This window comes from Melanerpes formicivorus, unplaced genomic scaffold (assembly GCF_026170545.1).
Source record: "Melanerpes formicivorus ecotype bairdi unplaced genomic scaffold, bMelFor1.0.p_v2 SCAF_29, whole genome shotgun sequence".
Taxonomy (NCBI): Eukaryota; Metazoa; Chordata; class Aves; order Piciformes; family Picidae; genus Melanerpes; species Melanerpes formicivorus.
The window spans coordinates 2,972,057-2,994,752 of NW_027142381.1; the positions used below are offsets into that span (position 1 = coordinate 2,972,057).

A 22,696-nucleotide genomic window follows, 5' to 3' on the forward strand; every position below is an offset into this window, starting at 1 on the left:
GCAGCACATGAGAGGCCAGCAGGTCAGGGCTGGCTGTGTTTAATGATCCAGAGAGGCTCTGAAGGGGACCAGGGCTTTCAAATCTGAACAGTGTCTGCCCTCATGATTTCTTTTCTTCTTTCTGTGCCCATAAGCAGGACATCCTGGCAGCTTGTACCACTGGTCCTGCAGAGCTTGAGGAGAAAGAACATGTAGGGTGTGGGTGGGAAGCAAGGTGAGCACACAGGTATGTAGGTGTGCTGGGAAGACAGCAATAGGCCTCACTGAGCTGTCTCTTTGGGTGTGCAGCAGGGCAGCAGCTTGATTGTGTGGTGGAGCTGAGTCTGCTACTCAAGCCAGCAGGGCCTTGGGCAGCCTGCAACAGTGGCAGGGCCATCCTGCACCAGGGTCTCCAGTTTGGATGATGCCACCTTGCCCTGCTGTGGGAACACAAGCCTGTTTCTGGGCCTGGCAGGTGATGGGAGAAGCAGGTACAGCAGGGCTTCTGCCCCTGTGAGCCTTTTGGGGTGAAGCCTTGTCCACAAGTGTTTCCCCCCTTAGCTGCTGTGGTGCCTGCCCCTCAGAGCACACAGAGCTGTTTTAAGGAGCAGCTGAGCTCTCCATCACTTGCAGGCTCAGAGGTGGAGTCTCAGCCAAGCTGTGGGACAGCAGAAGGTTGTGGTGAAAGAACAGTGTTGTAAAAAGAGGCTTTCACATGCTCTCAGCAGGGCTGCCACAGCAGGCTGAAGCTTTCTTCCCCTGCACATGGCATCTGGCAGGGCCAGTGCTTTTGCTAGGGGTGGGCATCATTTCCTGGATCTACTCTATGTAGCTTGCTGCTGCCAACATGTAACTGTTTTAAAGAGCAGGTTTTGACTTCACAGCTCACTGGAGCAAGCTGGATGAGAGAGCTGAGTGCAGGCAGCAAAGGGGAGGGGAACCTTCACCTCTCTGCAGAGAGCATCTGCCCAGCACCCCCAGCTGCCACACTCCTACTGTGGCCACTGCTGCTGGGTGAGTCCTTGCCCACATGGGTGTGAGATGGGGCTGTGGAGGCTGAGCCACTCCAGGATATCTGCCAGGGCCACAGAGGTTAATAAAGAGTTTGTCACTGTCCTTTTGGGAAAAGACCAGGAGTCAAAGCACGAGGCCAGAGCTATGCCAGCAATAGTTTCTGACAGAGGGAGGGCAGCAGGGTACTGCCAGCTGTCACCTGCCAGGCTGGAGAGGTTGATTGGACCTCTGTGCCCTGCCAGTGTGGAGGCTGCCATGCCCTTGTGTGTGTGTGTTTGATCTCCAGCACTTGCAGAGTGGTCAAGGGGAAGAGGGGCAGGAAAGGTAGGAGGCACTGAGTGAGTTGTGCCTTGGCAGCAACTCCTCTGCCAGTTAAATTGCCTGACTTCAGGCTGGCTTTGATGCAGTTTCTAGAAAGCACTCACTAATCCACCAAGTCAAATCCTGTTTCCCCAGCACTTATTTGTGCCTTTTAACAATTGCAGGGGGTTCATTTGCCTTGATTTCATGTCCTGTCTGTCGCTGGGGCTTTAGGGGATAGAGCATGCTTGGATTTTAATGAAGTCTCTTCAGCTGTCCTGGCCTTGGAGGTTCTTTGGCAGTAGTAAGAGCTCAAGGGTTCTTCTGAATGCAAGAAAACAGCTGCAGGCCCTGAGGAACTAAGCTCCAGGGAGGCTTCTCTTCAGGCACAGTGCTGGAGGCTGGCCTCTGTCCCAGGCAGGTGAAGCCCTGGGAGGAGCAGGGCTGTGAGCTGCCTTTCCCAGTCTGCTGCCTGCTTCTTGTATGAAAGCTGTGGGCTGTTTTAACTGCAGTCATGATTGTTGGGCCCCAAGGTGCTCCAGGACTCTCCACTGCTATGGCTGCAGGGAAGTTAGTGCTGAGTTGCTGTTGGAGGATTTGGACAGGGCATAAAGGCTGGGCCAAGGGCTGGGTCTGTGCAGGGCAGTGGTGTGTGTGGCAACCAGGTGAAGCTGGGCAGTAAAATGTACAGAGGGGATTACATTCTGCCTGTCCCAAGCTAAGCCTGTGCTGGAGCAGCCACATTCAGGTCTCTGTCCTTCCTCTGAATCTCCTCCTTGCAGATGGAGATCAGTCTGTGGCTTTCAAACCTCTGCCCTGGCAGGAGGCCCTGCAGGGGTCAAGGCTCAGCCACCTGGCTTAGAAGGCTGGTGGGGAATTAGCCAGCCTTTAGGGGTGGGGTCTTGGTGATGCAGGAGAAGCCCTGGACTTCAGTGCCAGCAATGCCTTCCTGTGGGGTGGGAAGAGTCACACAGCAGTGCAGTGGTGCTGATGGGGCACTTGGGGATCATCACTGCTGAGTGGCAAATACAGTAGCTGAGATGGCTCAGCAGCAGCCAGTCCTCTGCCAGAGGACAGTAGCTGCACCAGCCTGTGCTTTGCAGTGTGCCACAACACAACCAGAGGTTATTTTGTTTTCTGAGGTGCTGTTGCAGCCAAGACACAAGTCCCAAGCTTCTTTCCAGCTGTCCCAAATATGGCCTTCACCAGGCACTCAAGACATACCTGGAGACACCTAAAAGACAGGGAAGACACATGCCTGGCCTTGCTGTCTTCAGAAGCACTTCACTGCAAGTCCAGCTGCAGGAGGGTGAGTTGTCTTGTTATTTCTCCCTTGCCCAGACAAAGGAGAGCCTGTGTTCCCAGATCAGTGGAAGCAGGGCTTAAGGGCAGCATTTCTCTGCTGTTTCTTAAAGGAGAGGTTCCTTGGAATCAGAAGCCCTGAGCTGAGAGGAATTGGCTCAAACTGGGCTGTTAACGTGGTTTGGATTGGTCTGCTTTGTGCTGTGAGGCTAGCAAGCAGGCAGTTCACAGATCAGCAGGAGGCCAGCAGCCAGCATGTGTTGGGAGTGGCAGGACACTCCCTGTTGCTTGGTGCTGGTTTGGATTGGGGCACTGACTCTCCTGACAGATGGGCTGTGCTTTGATGGGGGGGGGGGGGGGGGCTCCCAGGCTGTCCAGCCACATGGAACCCCTGCCCCTGACACCTGCACACAGGTTCACATCATGACTCTTGTTGGCAGGGGGAAGCCTGGCCACAGGGATCTCCTCCTGACTGGCATCTGTTGGTCATCCAGTGCAGTGACAGTGAAGGCTGACTGGACTGCTGGTGAGGTAACCATTGTGTCCTTGCAAGCATGTTTGCAAATGCTAAAACTTTAATGTTTAGTTTGTGAAGTAGCACCCAGTGTGGCATGCACAGGGTTACCTTGCCAGGGACACTTGGAGATGGCTGCAGTGTGTTGGAGCTGCTCAGGAGTGAAAGTGAGGTTACCACACAGTCAGGACATCCTTGCAGCTCTGTGGGACAGGCACCAGCAAGTCAGACCAGGACACCTGCACCACAAATGGCTTGGACAAGGCAGTCTGGGCTTCACAAGGTGATGTGCAGCTCTGGTATCAGCATGTGGTGGGGAGGGCCAGGGCTGTCACCCTGTGCAAGCTTCATTAAGCTGTTGGCTTGTTTGTCAGACTTCAGAGAGCCTTGGTAGAGCTCTGCAGAAACAGCAGTGGGGCAGGAGGGGGAGGTTTGCAAAGGGGAGGCTGGAGGGGCTGGAAGAGTGATGAGAGTGTGTCTGTGTGTGTGCAGGCACACATGCATGTGTATGCCCATGATCCACATCAGTGTGACCAGTACAGCCTCACTGGCTGTTGTTGGCTGATGGATGCTGAAGCTGCTGAGCTTCTCAGCTTAGCTGCTGGAACCTCAGCATTTACAAAATCATGCTTAATCATACTGTGTAAAGGGCTTGATTGAGCTGAAAGCTCTGAGATGTGCTGCCAAAAGGTGATTAGGGTTGATTGTTGAGGTGACAAATCTTTGCTTGCAGAGATGGCCTGGCCTGGACACTTGCACTGTGCTGAAGGAAAAGCTGCTGCAGGGCACTGTAGGAGAGGTCTCCCCCACAGCTGGTAAGGGAAAACTCAGACACACCTTGTCTGTGGTACTGCTACAGAGCAGGGCAGGGGAATGTGTGGGCTGCAGTGCTCCTGAGGCACTCCTCCTTTTGCCTACAAGTGAGATTCCACCCTCCTGTGCAGCTGACAGGGATGGCTGCTGCAGGATCCTAGGAGAAGGGCAGCCTTGACCACTTGGGGCTTAATTTGCTGCCCTGCTTCCTGCCCCTCTTTCCAGCACCTGACCCATAGCCACCACCACGCCAGCTGCTGGGTTTCTCAGTGAGCTCAGCCATGCACCATTGCTGTGCAGGAGAGAGTGTAGAAGGGGCTGGAGCATCACCCTGCCCTTGTGCATGCCTTCCCCCCAGCCTCAAAGGAGGTTGTCACCGGCCACCCCTCTGCTCCCCCTGCCCTTCCCTGCTCATGGTGTTACTCTTCAAACAAGCTCCAGCCAGGCTGCTGGCCAGGGTAGAATCCAATGGGATGGCATTTAACAAGTCCAAGTGCCAGGGGCTGCACTTTGGCTACGGCAATCCCATGCAGAGCTATAGGCTGGGGTCAGAGTGGCTGAGAGCTGCCAAACAGAGAGGGACCTGGGGGTGCTGATTGACAGCCGCCTGAATATGAGCCAGCAGTGTGCCCAGGTGGCCAAGAAGGCCAATGGCATCCTGGCCTGCATTAGGAATAGTGTGGCCAGCAGGAGCAGGGAAGTCATTGTGCCCTCTACTCTGCTTTGGTTAGGCTGCACCTTGAGTCCTGTGTCCAGTTCTGGGCCCCTCAGTTTAAGAAGGACATCGAAACACTTGAAGGTGTCCAGAGAAGGGCAACAAGGCTGGGGAGAGGCCTTGAGCACAGCCCTGTGAGGAGAGGCTGAGGGAGCTGGGATTGTTTAGCCTGGAGAAGAGGAGGCTCAGGGGAGACCTCATTGCCCTCTACAACTACCTGAAAGGTGGTTGTAGCCAGGAAGGGGTTGGTCTCTTCTCCCAGGCAACCAGCACCAGAACAAGAGGACACAGTCTCAAGCTGTGCCAGGGGAGGTTTAGACTCGAGGTGAGGAGGAAGTTCTTCACCGAGCGAGTCGTTCATCATTGGGATGTGCTGCCCAGGGAGGTGGTGGAGTCACCGTCCCTGGAGGCGTTCAAGAGGGGATTGGATGTGGCACTTGGTACCATGGTCTAGTCATGGGGTCTGTGTTGATAGGTTGGACTTGATGATCCTCGAGGTCCTTTCCAACCTTAGTTATACTGTGATACTGTGATACTGTTGCCACCCACATCAAAGTGTTCCTGGCAGGAGCTGTGTGGCTGCTGGAGCTCGGAGCAGCCTTGTCCCTGGGACCAGCCCTGCAGGCAGCAACCCCAGGAGAGTGCAGCTAGAGCAAGACCCAAGAGGTGTCACCAGTAAAGGAGCCAGGAGGTATGTTTTAAATACTTTTTATTTCTTAATTTACATAAAGGTATAATATTTGGCTTATTTATCTTTTTTGTGTTTGTTTTTTCTTCTTCTTTTCTTTTTTATACTCTGAGATTCACAATCAGTTGCTCTTAAAAAATAAAATAGTCATTTGCTTCTGAAAGAAATCAGAAAAACTATTTTATACTCCTCCCTTGTATAACAAGAAAATAACCTTAATACTCCTGTACATCACATAGGAAAAGTGATTGCAAGTGCTGGGCTGCCAAAGAGTAAAGGAGAAGGAGAAAACCAATGAGGATGGAGGCTGCAGAGAGGAGCTCTGCTTCCCAGGGTACAGCCATTCACCCCTAGGGTTCAATCACCCTGAGGGTCTCTTTTAGCTAGTCTATGGAAGGGGAGAGGCTCTTGGCTTCACCCAGATCTAGCTCTGTGAGTGAAGGCAGCAAGAGGCATTACAGGGCCTTGGCTTGGCAGCTTGCTGCTTTTTGGGTGGTTTTCTTGCCTCTCTGTGCAGCTCCTGTTCCCTCTCTCTTCCTCTCACTGTGTGCAAGCTGCCTAACTGCTCTGTAGTGGGTGCATGGTGCAAATGCCTGTTAGCTGTGGAGGGAGTTAATGGAGTAGATGGGGCATTCTGCACCCTCCCTGGTGGACACCCTGGTGAATACAGCAAGGTTGCAGCTGATGTGGGTCCCAGCAGGTGCAGGGAGATTGGTAGGAGCCTGTGTCTTGCTTGCCAGAGATGGTCAACCCTTAGGCAGAAGTGGGGAACAGGAGCTGTTCCCCACTGGGGAAGGAGCAGTTGCAGCCCTGAGGACCAGGGTGAGGCAACAGGTACCAGGGAGTGGAAGCAAGACACAGCAGTCCCAGCCCACAAACTGGAGCCATTTGATCTTGCTTGGCTCCTGTCCTGAGGAGATGTGCATGTGCTGGGATGTGGGACTGTGAGTGGGGTGGTGCCTGCTGCCTTCTGGTAGCATTTTCCCACTGCAGGCAGGGGCTGCTGCTTGTGTCCTGCACCTTCCAGACATTCATGTGAAGTGATTTTTGTGTGCAAGAGATCAGTGGCTTTAAAGGGCATTTCTGTCCTCCTTCAGATTACTTAAGTTTGTGTTGAAGTTAAGAACCACAGACATAACCTCAGTGACCTGAACAGCTAGTCACTTAAGTGACAGGCTGGACCCTTGCTTCATTTGGTGTGATGGAGACTAAAATAGGTGGGATTCTTAAGTAGAAACTAATTCTCTTTTCCTATTAACAGCACTGAGAATCTCAGCTTTGCACATAAAGAGGCTGAGGCTAAGCTGTGGACTTTCCCCAAGCCACACACTGGCAGGAATGGGCTGCTGTCCTGGGACAGGCAGCGAGTGTGTTAGAATCCAGGGAAGGGGTTTAAGTGGCAACATAAGTCCAGTTGCTGTCCATAATACATGTTTCCTGTCCAGACTTGCTGCAGCTTCATGGCTTTCACCTACAGACCTTTCATCTAGGTGAGCTGGTTTCGCTCTAAGTGACCAAGAACCTTTACAGAAGCACCAACTGAACCAGGAAACACCCTACAAGGAATGCAGCCTTTCAGCTTCTGGCCATCTAGCTGTAAAGGAGCAGCAGCATCTGCAGGAGGTGCACGGATGGACTTCCCATTCTGTTCATCTCCTCTGAGCTGTCATAGCTGCTGCTGTGGCTTCCCTCTCTTAGCCTAGAAGGAGTGGGAGCAGGGACTCAGGGGTCCCCACCATGTGGAACTGCTACATGTAGGACTCACTTTTCACTCCCTTGTTTGCTCCCTCACCTTAACAGAAGCCACAACAATTTCCCTTCATCTGCACAGAAGACAAAGCTGACCTCCTGTTAACAGCTCTGTGCTTCTCTAACAAGGGCTGGGGCTCCTCACTAACAAGGACAAGTGAAGTTACACAACAGTGTGGCCAGCAGGAGCAGGGAGGTCATTCTGCGCTGTACTCAGCACTGCTTAGGCCACATCTTGAGTCCTGTGTCCAGTTCTGGGCCCCTCAGTTCAGGAAAGATGTTGACTTGCTGGAAGGTGTCCAGAGAAGGGCAACAAAGCTGGGGAGGGGTCTGGAGCACAGCCCTGTGAGGAGAGGCTGAGGGAGCTGGGGTTGCTTAGCTTATGGCATCAGGAGGCTCAGGGGAGACCTTCTACCTGAAGGGAGGCTGTAGCCAGGTGGGGGTTGGTCTCTTCTCCCAGGCAACCAGCACCAGAACAAGAGGACACAGTCTCAAGCTGCACCAGGGGAGGTTCAGGCTGGATGTCAGGAAGAAGTCCTTCCCAGCAAGAGAGATTGGCCATTGGAATGTGCTGCCCAGGGAGGTGGTGGAGTCACCAGCCCTGGAGGTGTTTAGGAAGAGCCTGGCTGGGGTGCTTGGTGCCATGGTTGAGTTGATTAGATGGTGTTGGATGATAGGTTGGACTCGATCTCAAAGTTCCCTTCCAACCTGGTCTATTCTATTCTATTCTAACACTCAGGCTGCCTTTTCATTGTTCACTTCTGAGAATTAAGCTTAAGGACCATTCCTGATCTCTCACCTTCTTCACTTCCTTTTGTGGACAGTAAATACTGCAACAGAGAGAGCCCTACCAGAGAAGCAATGTAAGAAATGGGCCTCATCTACTTTGGTCTCCCAGCTGCAAGGACTGTGATTGTTGAGCTGCTTTTTGTTTCTGTGTTTCCTCTTTTTATTGAACAGCTTAGCAAGGAATTTCTTAATAGGAATCAGAGATTCTTGTGCCTGTAAAGCCAAATGCTTGGCTCCTGGACTACAGAGGCAGTGTTTTCCACCCTCCCAAATGTAAATAGTGGCAGGAGGTGGGAAATGAAGCATTGTTTGGGATTGGCTTTGCTTTATTATTTCTAGCACCCACTTGCTGTTCTCCAGAGGCTGCCCTGGCACTTGAGGAAAGCTTCTGGCTGCAGTTGTTTAGCCAAGTCTTAAAGCTGTTGTTAAGGTATTTTTAGGTGACAGAGCAGCCCTTGCAGAAGAGTCCTTGGAGTCTGAGGAGGAGGGAAGGCTGACTTGGGCACAGGAGTCACCCTCAGAACCTGTCTGCCCAGGCAGAGATTGGCTCTCTGGTGAGCAGTTTGTTGTTACCTGGAATTCCTGACCACTGCTACTACCACCCTGTGCTCCAGGTCCCAGCACATCCTGGAAGTGAGTGGGAGATAAAGCCCAGATTTTCTAACAGCAGCTTCCTATGCCTCTGAACACACCTAGGCCACAATCAGCACAGCCAGCTTCCACACTTAACATCCAGTTTGGCATGGAGGAGGGAAGGCTCCAGGGAGACCTTTTAGCAGCCTTCCAGTACCTAAAGGGGGCTACAGGATAGCTGGAGAGGGCCTGTGGTGATAAGGGGCAAAGGTTTGAAACCAGAGCAGGGTAGATTTAGATTGGACATTAGCAAGAAGATCTTTACTATGAGGGTGGTGAGACACTGGAACAGGCTGCCCAGAAAGGTGCTGGACACATCCCTGGAAGTGTGTAAGACCAGGCTGGATGAAGCTTTGAGCAACCTGAGCTAGGGGGAGGTGTCCCTGCCCATGGGACAGGGACAGGGCGGGGTTGGAAACTAAATGATCTTTAAGGCCCCTTCCAACTCAAGCCATGTTATGGTTCTATGATTTCCTTTGCTGATTTAGTCCTTGCAGTCCAGCTGCAGCCTCTTGTTAACACAAGCACAAGAGTGAGGTGCATTCACTGACTGAAGATGTGTGTCACCTGGAGGGGAGTGTCTAAACTGTGTGAGACAGCAGCAAAAAGGGTCTAGGGAGTCACTGAACCAGTGCCCTTATGCTAGAAACCTGACTCCTCCTCCAGGGCCTGTGTTCACCTGTCTTGCCCACACTGTTGCTGCATCAAGCTGGCCCGGGGTAAATTTGGCTTGTGGAGGCCAAGTGCAGGAAACAAGACCCTAGCTTGACAGACATCTGCTTCTGCCTTTAGGACTAACACAGCTCAGGCACTGGCCTTGTTGTGCCTCTTCAGGAAGTGGCCAACTGACAGCCCAGCAGGAGCAGTCTGGGACTGTGCATGGCATTGGGTGTGCATTAAGCCTAAGCATTGTTCCAGAGGACACAGCTACAGCAGAGCACTGGCTCTGAGAATACTGGCAGGGGGAGGATCAGCACTGACAACACATGTGATATGCATGTAAACAAAGCATGATGGCACTGGCACAGCAGTATTGCACTACCAGCCCCTAGGTAAAGCAATGGAGCCAGGTGGATTTTGGCATTTGTAAAACCTGTGAACCTCCCAGGCAAGGCTGAGTGTAGCATATTGAGCAAACTCTAGAGCCCCTAGGGATTCCTGGCCAAAGTCCTGGGCCTTTCTGTAACAACCACCAGCATACCCAGTGCAGTGAAACTCTCTCCTCTGTCCCCTTGCTCAGCCTCAGGTGACAAGGCAGGCAGTCAAGTCACCCACTGGGAGTCTCCTTAAGGTGGCCTTTGCAGGGCCTGCTAGCAGGGCACTGAGAGGAGGAGAGTTGTGGATGTTGTTGATGTCTGCTGGGGTTGCACAGCCAGCTCCAGATTTGCCATGTTTAAATAAAACACCTGTTGATCTAAATAGGTATCTATCTCTCTCTCTCTCTTTATATATATATATAATCTCCCTATATATCTGTCATCTAATGTCTTCAGCAGAGATAAAGCCATCTTAACAACATACTTAAATAAAAAATAATAACCTGAATCAAGCCTTCAGTGTCAAAAGAAAAGGTGATGTACAGAGTAGGTCCCCAGCTAGTGCAGTCTGTGGGTGTGGGAGTGCTGACAGGACAGCAGCATTCAATAGGACTTGAAGTGGCCCTATAAACACTGTGGACTTTGTTGGCTACAGCTAAAACCATATTCACAATCTACAGTCACTCACTTGGGTAGCAGGGGTTGGGTCCAGTGGGCAGCTGCTTTTGGTGCTCAGAGGGAGCCTCTTGAAGGTCCTTATGCTCAAAGAAGCTCTTGTGTTCCAGGCTGCCCTGCTCATCTCCTGGTGCCTGGCCCCGCAGGCTGGAGTGGTGAGGGTGATTTGGTGCTGGCTGACCCTTCCAGGGTAGTGTGGAGCTGAAGGATCCACTGGTTTCCAGTATGGAAGGGCACTGAGCCTGGGATTGGTCTGGTGAGGCGGGGAGCAGGAGTCCACACATTGTTTACTTCACTGGCAGCTGCAAACAGGGAAGAGAAAGGAGGTGGTTAATGGAGTAGTCACAGGAGTGGAGCAATGAATGACTCACCCCAGCTCTGTGGCAGAGGCCAGCTGGAAGACCCCTTGCCTCCATGGGGGTTGGAGGCCAGGAAAGCTTGAGCAGTGTGGAGACAGCATTCTGGGATGTGCTGCAGGCTTTTGGAATGGGCACCTCAAACACACTGATCCAGGCACAGTCTGCTCTAGCAGCAGGTTTAGGCTCTCTGTAGTACTCAAGGGCATTGAGCACATCTTGTTTGTATCAGTTGTGTAGGTCCAGCTGCTTGTGATGTGGGTTGGAACAGCTCAGCAGATGAGCAGATAGCTAGACTGTTTTTAACCTCATCAGTTTACTAAAGAAAAGAGGGACTGCTTCTTGCCTTCAACTGGCACCTTCAGAACCTCTGTCCTTTGGAGAGCTCAGCTCAGGCAGACCAGCAGGCACATCCCCAACAGGAGAGCTCAGTTGTCAGTCTTGCTGCTAACAAGGTAGAGCAGACACTGGCTTCCTCCCAGCGTGCTGGTGGCATACACTGGCTTGAAAGAGCAACATCAGCACATCTATTAACTGGTGAGATGCCACTTGAGCTTGCTGTGGTGTAGCTAAGCAGCCCAGCAGCTCTTTTAAGTGGGCAGGATACCCACTTCTCTTGCTGCAGGACCTCCTGTGAGAGGTTCTGTGCTCCACATCAGGCAGGAAATTGCCCCTGGCCATTAAGATCAGGATAACTGCTGGGTTGTAGAGAACCCTCCTGTAAGGATGGTTTCTCTCAACCTGGACCCAAAGAGAAATAACACAGTGAAAACCTGAGTGTGTGCCCAGCACCCAAAGGGTTCAGTGCTTTGTAAGGCAAGCTGCAGCACCACCACCTGATACTTCCTTCCAGAATTCTTTGAGGATTCTTTCTGTTAAGGCTCTCTTTGTCTAAAAGCTGCTGATAAATAATGGTGTGGGAGCTCACATCCAGCCCAGGGACTGGGTGAGGTGCAGGCAGGCTGAGCATCTCCTCAGCCTGTACCAGAATCCATTCCCCTCTGTGGCAATAACCCATCTGCTCTTCTAGAGATTGCATTAAATCTACTTCCCCCCCTCCCCAAAAGGCCATTTTAAAGTGTGTTCTGAGTTTATGATTAGTCTTTCAATGCATTTCATTTGGGGGAAAGAAAAATCTCTTCCCTCCCCCTCACCCCCTCCCCCCCCAAAATAAAAAGGGCTTTAATTACTTTTGGCTACAAGGAAAATTGCTGGGAAGTGTTTACCAATCGCTGCAGCACGGAGCTGTGGTGCTGTGACTGCTGCTGAGTGATAAGAGCAGCACTGAGCACCAGGGAGAAGAAAGGGCAGTGGGAGTGGGACTCCCTCTGGCACACTGCTGAGGCCTCAGCTCAGGGCTCGCAGTGGGGACAGTCCCAGCAAGCTCCTCCCCTTGCCAGAAAACATTTTGCTGCAGGAAGTTTGGACTGTGCTAGGAAATGGTCATTGGATAGTGAGCAGGTGTTGGACCAAGAGCAAGGCAGCAGCAGGTTTTGTGAACACAAGGCATGTGCTAAGTTGTGGCCTCAGTCATATCTGCTGCTGGTCAAGGGGTGGTGTGGTCCTGGCTGCTCAGAGAGCACCTGGCTTCTGGAAGCAATTCACTCCAGTAAGGGACACCTGGGTTGATCCCTGGCTTCCCTGCTCTTGATTTGCTGCTGTTTGGGTTGAGGGTGGTAAAGGTGCAGACTGTGGCTGTCTAAGGTTGACTTCTTTCCAGTTCATAAGGGGAGAAAGGGGCTGGCAGGGGGTTTGGTGCAGGTGTGGAGCTTGAAACCTGTTGCTGGTTTGGGTCACTCACCGTCTCAGACTTTCACAGAGGCTGGTGGCATCACAAGTGGATTCACCCTGATGAAGGCAAAACAGAAGTGACATGTGAGAGGTACAATTAGTGGGAGAACAGGCTCCTAAAGCCACAACCAGCCTATTAAACCCAGGTCCCTCTTGCTTAACAGCTTCTGAAGAGCCGAGGACATTAACAGCTGCCCTGCACAGAGGTGTGAGGCTGAACCCCTCGCACGCAGCGGCGTCTGATAGCAATCCTGACAGTTGCTGGAACATGCCAATTAATGTTGCTGACACTAATTGACAAGGATTTGGGAAGGTCCCAAAGGCATTCAGGCATAGCAATTGTTTTCCTAAGCCAGTAACAAGGCTGTTGATCCGGTGGCTGTGGAGCGGTGTCCTTCAGCCTGACAGCGTCGCTGTAAACAGGCACGGCTGAGAAAAATTAAATTAAGGAGAGAAAGGAGCTGCCTTTCAGTTTTCAGCTCCTGATGACCTGCTGCTGTTCCAGACAGCTGCTCCCAAGTGATGGATGGAGTCCAGCAGGGACTGCAGTGTCACCAGGCAGAAGCTGTTCTCGCCACGTGCTGGGCCTGCACCTCCTGCCGCTTGAGGGGAGCAGCTCCTGCTCGTGCCGTGGGGCACCCAGGGAGAAGGCAGCAACAGCTCTGCAAAGTTCATCCCTTCAACCTGCTCCTCACTGCAATATGTGCCCTGTGCAGGTCAGCCTTCCTCATCCACAGCTCTCCCCCTGCAGCAGATCACCTCTCCTTGCTCATGCCTGCCCAGTTCACGGTTACTCTGGGACAGGCTCCTCTGGCAGTGTTAAACACAGCGGGGCTCCTGTGTGGCTGTTAAGTCACCCTCAGACTCTAAGGCCTTTGGGGCTTGCCTTCTGTCCTGGATTCTTACTAACCTCATGAGGAAACTCCTGGATTCTTACATTAACAGCCCCTAGCTCCCCTAAGGACCTGGCTTGGTGCTGCCATGTTTGAGTGCCTTGACCCAAATGCACTCCAGCTGTGCTTGGTCAGTAGGAGAAGAAATCTGAGGCACTATGGAGGAATCTGCTTATACCATGGGGCAGTGCTAACTTAAACCAGCAAATACACTGAAAGAGCAGGATTTTATACCTTAAAGGTCTGCAGCAGGGCTTTGCCATCACAGACATGCCAAAGCACAACTGTTTTGCTGAATCTGTGGAAACTGGGGGCAGATTTGCAGGGAAGAGGACAGAAACCATCACCACCTGAGGTCCTACCAGATAAGAACTTCTCAGGGAACCAGCATTTTCCTCTGGAAAATGCTGATGCATTAAAACTCCTCTGTGGCTCTTCACCAGCCTTCACAGCTGACCCTTGTCACTGGAGAGGGATGGTGCTGGGGTCAGACACACATTCCAGGCTAAAAATGAAGCAGTGCTTAGGGGACACCTTCCAAGAGATCTCTGCATCAGAAACTGGCACAGTTCAGCCTACAGCTCTTAACCTCACATCAACCTCACAGAAAACCTATCTCCAAGATGCATGGAAGCCTCTGTGCCTTTTCTGCCTTTCCAGGCTATCAACCAAAATCCTTTTGATGCAGGAGCTGACCCAAGTTTGTAGCATTCCCAGTCTGAGTCACCCTTCTGGGCAGTGCATCGTACTCAAGATGGAACATGGACTGTCAGAACACATCAGAGAGAGAACCCAGAAAAGCAGGAAGTAAATGTATATGCCATGAAGCTATCAGAAAACAGTGGAAGGTGCTAAAGTGGTTGACAGTCATGTCCCTCACCATGTGAGCCTCATCACACAGTTTTACAAAGCACAGAATATATCCAGAAATAAGAGAGTTTGCTTTGCCAGCACTTCAGCACAGAGAGAACCCACCTGCACTGCAGACACGTCAGCTAAACACACACACAACTTCCCTGGAGAAGAGGAGGCTCAGAGGAGACCTTCTTGCTCTCTACAACTACTTGAAGGGAGGTTGTAGCCAGGTGGGGGTTGGTCCCTTCTCCCAGGCAAGCAGCACCAGAACAAGAGGACACATTCTCAAGCTGTGCCAGGGGAAGTTTAGGCTGGAGGTGAGGAAGAAGTTCTTCCCAACAGGAAAGATTGGCCATTGGAATGTGCTGCCCAGGGAGGTGGTGGAGTCGCCATCACTGGAGGTGTTTAGGAAGAGACTGGATGGGGTGCTTGGTGCCATGGGTTAGTTTGATTAGATGGTGCTGGGTGATAGGTTGGACTTGATGATCTCAAAGGTCTTTTCCAACCTGGTCTATCCTAACCTATCCTATCCTATCCTATCCTATCCTATCCTATCCTATCCTATCCTATCCTTACAGTTCAGCCTCCCATGGGGCCCTGCATAAGTACCTCTGTTGTCCCCAAGTCATGAGAGTTGTTCTTTGCATTTTAACCCATTTCTTTCAACTTCTGCTTTCTCTCTCTTTTACAGATGGCAACAGAGGCCTAGAGGAGCTAATCCTGAAATGCATTTGGAAGATGTCATGGGAAATTAGCCCCCACAGGACTTTGAGAACCTGCTGGGGACAAAAGTGACTTTCAGAGGTCCCCCAGGAAGCCAGTGGGCAGCAGAGAGAACTGAAAGTCTCCCAGCTTTCAGACAGCAGCCTTCACTCTCTCTGAAGCACAGTGCTGAAGAGAGTGGTCACTGCCTTAAGCACAGCCTGCTTTCCCCAAGGCTCAGCTTACAGGTGGCAGGAGAGCTCAAGCTCTGTTTACTTTTCTTTTGTTTTAAGCAAAACCACTGCTAATAAAACTTAGCTTCTCTTGGGGGGTCAGAAGTGTTGCATGGACTTGAGCTAACAGGGCTCAGGTCCCCCTTTGCCTTTCTAGTAACGCTGATCCCACGCTGAGTGGATTGTCCCTTCCTATTTGGTGCTATCTGCTGCCCAAACCTGGCTCCCTGAATTGTCCTGTTCTCCCTGCAGTGTTTTCTCAAGATTGTGAATGTTTTCATTCCTTGAAGAGAGCGGGGTGGGAACCACTCTGTTGTTTCCTGAGGGGTAGGAAACTTCCTTGGGTTGCCTTTCAAGAGCAGAAGCTGTGCAACTTCTTATGTTTAGGTTGGGGTTTGTTTTTATGGGCTCTTCCAGCAGTTAAAAATGTGGCTGGCTCCTTCCAACCCCATCATTTCCTCTCCTGTCAAAGCTAAATATTTCTTCTAGCTCCTATCAAACCCTTTCCATGTAGTGTGACAGCATCTATAATTCTGAAGTATTTATAAGACTGTCTGTTTAATATTAAACTACATGCTCTGGAGCTGTTAAATATTTATGCTATGTAAAATGGATCTAATTTCACAGCACCTCAGCTACTTAGAGGACAGCACAGGAAAAAGAAGGCAACTTTAAGATAAGAGATGAGTGGCCAGCATCCTTTACAGGTCAGCTGGACCCTCTTTCAGGAGCTGGGCAGAGATTAGGCCCCAAATGCTCTGTCCCTTTACAGGTCAGCTGGACCCTCTTTCAGGAGCTGGGCAGAGATTAGGCCCCAAATGCTCTGTCCCTTTACAGGTCATCTGGACCCTCTTTCAGGAGCTGGGCAGAGATTTGGCCCCAAGTGCTCTGTCCCTTTCAGTCCAGCTGCTCAGCAAGCCAGCAGCTAACAGAGACTACAAGTTGTAACACAGCCAGCACTGCTCTACAGCTCCCAGCACAACCCTGGGAGGCCTTTGAAAGAGGTTTTGCTCCCCACCTCCAAGCCAAGAACACTCTGCTCCCACCTTGTGCAAGCATGAATCTCCTTTCTCCCCTGCAGCTCCATCTGCCCCAACGACTGAGGGTGGAGGCTGTGAGCAGCAGTGGGAGGTGATCTGCCCCTCTGACTTTCTTTAGCCTAGAGGTCATTGAATGTTTGAGCCCCATGCATGTGGCATGAGCTCAAAGTCAGGATGTCAAGGAAGAGCACTCTTCAGTGTGAGCAACACCATCCTGCACAAGGCTCTCAGAGAAAGGCTGTGCTTGCATAAAGTTTTTGTGCCTGCTGCCTACACCACTGAAAATGTTAAGTTTCATAAATAACTTAAACCACACAGAGAGTTCAGCATCCTACAGCTTTCCAGCAGCCTGTTTGCTTGCTATCTAAACAACCCAGGCTCTGGCTTTTGTAACTGAGAAGCATATTAGGAAATAATGTCCTAATTTTTACAGCCTGCTGTACTTAACATCACTTAACTTTTACAACCACCAATAAAATGCTTCAGTGGGGTCCTTCTAGCCTGCAAATAACTCATGTTTGGACTAGCAGGAGCTCGTTCAGCAGATGACTGTTTGGGCTACAGGGGCAGCTAGATCACTGGCTTTAGCAGCAACTCCTGCCTGTGATTAAAGACCCTTCTCCTTCATTTCACTGGAGAGAAGTTGGAAGTGCTGTGCAATGTGCTATAAAGTGCCTGTTGGAAGCAATGCTTTAGGAGGAGCAACCAGCATAACAGTCCCTAATGGCACCCTTCAGCAGAGTCCTCCTCCCTGGCTGAACTTCCTTAGATGTTGCTGGGGGGAGGGAGGTAAAACATCTCAGAAAAAGGCCTTGTGAACCCACCCAAACCAGAACTTTTGCATGAAGAAATGTTTACATGGGCAGACAAAAAAACCCTTTATTTAGAATAAACCAAACCAGGTTGGAAGAGACCTTCAAGATCATCGTGTCCAACCCATCAACCAATCCAACCCACCCAAACAGCTAACCCATGGCACCAAGCACCCCGTCAAGTCTCCTTCTGAACACCTCCAGGGATGGTGACTCCACCACCTCCCTGGGCAGCCCATCCCAATGGGCAATCACTCTCTCTGTATAGAACTTCTTCCTAACATCCAACCTGAACCTCCCCTGGCGCAGCCTGAGACTGTGTCCTCTTGTTCTGGTACTGGGTGCCTGGGAGAAGAGACCATCATCTGCCTGTCTACAACCTCCCTTCAGGTAGTTGTAGAGATAGATAAGGTCACCCCTGAGTCTCCTCTTCTCCAGGCTGAGCAACCCCAGCTCCCTCAGTCTTTCCCCATAGGGGTGTGTTCCAAACCCCTCACCAACTTTGTTGCTCTTCTCTGGACTCGTTCCAGCAAGTCAACCTCCTTCCTAAACTGAGGGGCCCAGAACTGGACACAGGACTCGAGGTGTGGCCTAACCAGTGCTGAATACAGGGCAGAATGACCTCCCTGCTCCTGCTGGCCACACTGTTCCTGATGCAGGCCAGGATGCCATTGGCCCTCTTGGCCGCCTGGGCACACTGCAGGCTCATGTCCAGCCTGCCATCGACCAGTACCCCCAGGTCCCTCTCTGCCTGGCTGCTCTCCAGCCACTCTGACCCCAGCCTGTAGCACTGCATGGGGTTGTTGTGGCCAATGTGCAGAACCCGGCACTTGGATGTGTTAAATCTCATGCTGTTGGACTCTGCCCATCTGCCCAGCCTGTCGAGGTCCCTCTGCAGAGCCTCTCTACCCTCCAGCAGATCAGCTCCTGCCCCCAGCTTGGTGTCATCAGCAAATTTACTGACGATGGACTCAATGCCCTCATCCAGATCATCAATAAAGATGTTAAAGAGCACAGGGCCCAGCACTGATCCTTGGGATGTCCAAAGAGACGCGATGATGGGCTTAAATCTTTGGGGAGGAAAATGCAAGTCTACTTCCATTACAGGTAGTTAAAAGGGATGATTTTGGCATCAAAGTGTTGGAGCCAGTGACACACTTGACCTGTATCAGTGATCATGAGCAGCCCAGCCAGGTGCAGCATTCTGCAGAGCCAGCTACTGAACTCAGCAGTAGCAGCCAGCTCTAACGTTGCTGCCTGAACCTGGGCAAGAAAAAGAGGCTAAGGATTACCATTTATAGCTCCACAGCTGTATGACTTTCAGATGTAAGAGGGAATTTGATCAGCTGATAAAAGAACACTGAAGTTTCCTGCACACAAGGTTAGCTCATGCTACTGTTACTATTCCTGCAGGTAACTAACAACACAGGTATGGAGTAGGAGAGCTGGGGCAGCCTTCCAGCTTGGGTTTCTTGATCTCCAAATGCACACAAACTCAGTCCATCAGGTGAGTTAAAATCCTAGGGTAGATGTAGTGCTCTCACTGTGCTCTCCCTGACCTAAGAGGACAAGTATAGTTGCAGCTGGAAGGCAGATAAAGATCACCAAGGCAGAGGAGCATAAAGTGGGGTCAGGAACAGGCAAAGTCCTCTCTCTGCACAAAAACCACCTCCTAATCTACCAACTGTGCTTCAGACATGTCAGGGAAGTCTATGTTCCACCACCTTGATACTGCAGGGATCAAATACCTTAAGTAAACCCTTGCTGAAGCCAACTGCCAAAGCACATGATCATTTTAGTAAACAGAGGAGGGAAATGGACACAAGTTTAGAGACCATCCCACCCAGAGTTTCCATCACTGACTGCATACTGTCAACACCCTCACCAAGAGTCAGCTCCAAGAGGAGATAAAGCTTATTGCAGTTGCCCTGCCAGCAAAACAAACAGGTAACAAAGGACCAGGAAACACCTTAAAACCACAACCAACCAGCCCTCATACATTGTCACACCTTGTTCATCCTCTCCACAGACCCTACTGCTTTGTCCCACCAGGATTTCACCACATAGCTGCATATCACTGAGGTGTTGTCACATTTCCCTTGAGGGGTGCATTAGTGTGGCCAGCAGGAGCAGGGAAGTCATTGTACTCAGTACTGGTTAGGCCACACCTTGGGTACTGTGTCCAGTTCTGGGCCCCTCAATTTAAGAAGGACATTGAGACTCTTGGACGTGTCCAGAGAAGGGCAACGAGGCTGGGGAGAGGCCTTGAGCACAGCCCTGTGAGGAGAGGCTGAAGGAGCTGGGGTTGCTTAGCCTGGAGAAGAGGAGGCTCAGGGGAGACTTTCTTGCTCTCTACAGCTACCTGAAGGGAGGTTGTAGCCAGGTGGGGGTTGGTCTCTTCTCCCAGGCAAGCAGCACCAGAATGAGAGGATACAGTCTCAAGCTGCACCAGGGGAAATTTAGGCTGGAGGTGAGGAGAAAGTTCTTCCCAGAGAGAGTTGTTAGCCATTGGAATGTGCTGCCCAGGGAGGTGGTGGAGTCACCATCCCTGGAGGTGTTCAAGAGGGGATTGGACGTGGCACTTGGTGCCATGGTTTAGTAGCCATGAGGTGTTGGGTGACAGCTTGGACTTGATGATCTCTGAGGTCTCTTCCAACCTTATTGATTCTATGATAGGCATCAAGTTTCACCTAACAACACACAGGGCCAGCAGGGCCACGGGGGTGGGCACTGAGTGCATGCAAAGACTTTGGTCCCTGAAATTTACCAAAGAATTCCATGGCTGCTCTGCTTTCTGTTATTGTTTTGCTCACTGCAGAAGCCAAACTGAATTGTCTTAGTTACTGCAGAGCTCTCTTTCAGCTTGGCCCTGTGCCACACTCGTGAGTGTAACACACTGGTCTCAGCAAAGCATCACCTTTTTTGCCAGACACTTCACAAAGAGCAAACCCAGCAAGCTGGAGGGAGACTCCAGTTCAAGTGTGTACCTTTTATGCCCTTCCTTATAGAGAGGTTTTAAGCAGCACAGACTGCAAATCTGTAAGCCATTGTTCTCCTCCAGTGACAGTAGCTGTAGTTGTTATTTTTACCTGTAGTTGGAAGGAGATGGCTTTGGTTCCCTGCTCTACAACAGGGCTGTTCCAGAGTGCTGAACAAGCTGCTGGGTGCACTTGTGCCTCCATCTCTTTCCTAAAACGTGGCTGCAGACCATGAAACCTCAGCACAATCTTCTGAGCAGGGTGTGAGAACAGCCAAACCAAGGATTGCTTCCAGAGAACATGTCCTGTTTTAGCTGAACCTGAGCTATTTTGATAGCTAAGTCAGCAGCTTAGGGCCAAGTCACTCACCATTACCAACATGCACTGCTGCAGACACCTTCTGCTCTGGTTTAAAAGGCTCCTGGTATGCTGCAGCTAGAAAGAGTGACTGAAAGTGAAGATGCTTGGAAGGTGAGCAGTAATAATACATCAAACTAGAAAGATCCCAGTGAGTGCTACAGGGACAGGACTGGCATGGCTAAAAATAGTCTACACACTGAGCTTCCTGATGCATCATGACAGCCTCCCAGGAGCAGGATCTGTTTGATGAAGCTGAGGTCAGTTTGCTAAAGGAAAAGGACACTGAGCAAACACTAACAGAATTTAACAAAGAACCAGGCACAGGCATAGCTTCCATTGGAGCAGGAACCCATTGCTTAATTTATCTCTGCTGCCTGCTTGTGCCCACTCATTTCCACCCAGAGAGGAAGCCTGGGGCTTGTGTAAATCTACAGCACTCCAAAGCAAAGGCTCCAACAGGACTCTGCTGTGTGCAGCTCTCCTGGCAGCCAGTGGCATAGAGTTGCCCTTCCCTCTGGAGATGGGGGCTCAGGCTGCACTGAGCAGCAGCTCACTGGAGGAGACAGCCTGATGGGAGCTTTGTGCTGGTGATGACAGGTGCCCTGCCAGCTGCACTAAAGAAATGAATTGGCTTCAATCCCCTTTTCTTCCTGCATGTCAGTGGCTTTAGCAAATGGAATATGATAATCATGTGCAGCAAATACAGGGTGGGGTTTTTTTGTTCTCTGTTTGGTACAGCCCCTTAGAGCTGCACAGCCTCTGTCAGTGTTTTCCATCTGCTCATTTAATCTAGGTGCTGAGCAGTATCTGCCTCCAGAGGAAGAAGCCCAGGTCAGCTTCTGTTTTTCCTCTTTCACAGATCTTGACAGAGGAGAAAACTGGCATGAAGGGGAAAAAAAAATCAATAACCTTTCCTTCTCTTTCCAGGCAGCTTCAACAGATGTGAAGGTAGAGTGGTTAACAGCACTCAGGATGACTTGATGGAAATAAATTCCAGTGATAAGTCTGCCTGACTGCTCTGTGGGGGTAAACTACTACTGAAGTTTGTGAAGAAGCCCTCACAACTTTGTGCCTGAGCCTGTCTCAAACCTTCATGCTCTAGTCTGGCCCTGTATGCATCATTCTGACAGATACTGGTGGGCTCAGAATGAAGGGGGTGGGATTTTAAGTGCCACAGAAAATGTGGCTAACATTATACTCTTATGTCCACTGAAACAATGGAGAAAAGAGCAAGTGGAGGGTTTGGCTTTTTTGTTGCCATGATTGAATGAGGAAAAGGATAAAACATGACCTAAAAAGCAGATATAGAATAGAATAAACCAGGTTGGAAAAGACCTTTGAGATCATTGAGTCCAACCTATCACCCAACACCATCTAATGAACTAAACCATGGCACCAAGCACCCCATCAAGTCTCTTCCTAAACACCTCCAGGGATGGTGACTCCACCACCTCCCTGGGCAGCACATTCCAATGGCCAATCTTTCCTTCTGGGAAGAACTTCTTCCTCACCTCCAGCCTAAACTTCCCCTGGTGCAGCTTGAGACTGTGTCCTCTTGTTCTGGTGCTGGTTGCCTGGGAGAAGAGACCAACCCCCACCCTGGCTACAACCTCCCTTCAGGTAGTTGTAGAGAGCAAGAAGGTCTCCCCTGAGCCTCCTCTTCTCCAGGCTAAGCAACCCCAGCTCCCTCAGCCTCTCCTCACAGGGCTGTGCTCCAAACCCCTCCCCAGCTTTGTTGTCCTTCTCTGGACACCTTCCAGCAAGTCAACATCTTTCCTACACTGCCTGGAATCTGATCAGATTTCCTATCTGTGCCAGGGCAACCTTAGCAAAGAAACTTAGTGAGAGTGTAAAATATCCTCCTGCATGATCGAGTCCCTGTGTGCCAAGAACTGTCCTTTGCAATGACAGTGCACATTGACATACTGAATCCATGGTAAGCACATGATGGAAGTGCCTCTTGTACCTTGTGGGAGAGTGCTTTGCAATCCTGTTTTTAACAGCTGATGAGCACTTTAGGGACAGCATCTGACTTCTTGAAGGTCGCAGCAGAGAGCCAAGACAGCAGTAGGGCTCCAAGTAGTTCTTCATCTGGTGCTCGGACAAGGAAGCTGTGCCTTCCTGTGTCTTCAGGCAAATAGAGAAATTCTGTTCTTGCTGTAGAACAGCACTTAAGTAGCTAGGAACAGTCTAGGAATACTGTTTTCCTTTCTCCATGGCACAGGAGATTAACCTCAAATGGTCACTGTATGTGGGGAATTGATGGGCTCAGAGAACAATAAGTTCTGCCTGCAGCCTCTTCCTCAGCTTGAAGCTAGCAAGAGCTCTGCCAGCACCAGCTGGCTCAATCCTTCTGCCTGTACTTAAGAAAAGCTCCTGCTGCCAACAATTAACTTGAACAGCATATTTCAAATGCCATGAACATTTTGTGCACGGACCACGAGTGAGCTCAAAATGTCTGTGAACAA

At 50.9% G+C, this 22,696-nt stretch overlaps 1 protein-coding gene and 1 long non-coding RNA gene across 3 annotated transcripts in view; one reads left to right on the forward strand and one right to left on the reverse strand.

Moving 5' to 3' along the window:
• Nucleotides 1–286: 286 nt before the first annotated feature.
• Nucleotides 287–16,639, forward strand: LOC137449185 (uncharacterized). The gene is made up of 5 exons (XR_010989329.1): nt 287–2,602; nt 3,036–3,392; nt 3,843–3,924; nt 5,206–5,328; nt 14,795–16,639. It is a non-coding gene; the product is annotated as an uncharacterized lncRNA (long non-coding RNA).
• Nucleotides 5,160–22,696, reverse strand: part of SPNS2 (SPNS lysolipid transporter 2, sphingosine-1-phosphate) — a 182,422-nt gene continuing 164,885 nt past the window's right edge. The window contains exons 12-13 of one of the 2 annotated variants that reach the window (XM_068154482.1): nt 12,366–12,412; nt 5,160–10,510 (exon numbers count right to left, since the gene is read on the reverse strand). In XM_068154482.1, the coding sequence (XP_068010583.1) occupies nt 12,370–12,412 (43 nt within the window). In that variant the 3' untranslated portion in view covers nt 5,160–10,510; nt 12,366–12,369. Of the gene's footprint in view, nt 10,511–12,365; nt 12,413–22,696 lie in introns of those variants that run through there. The other variant, XM_068154481.1, reaches the window with a different exon arrangement.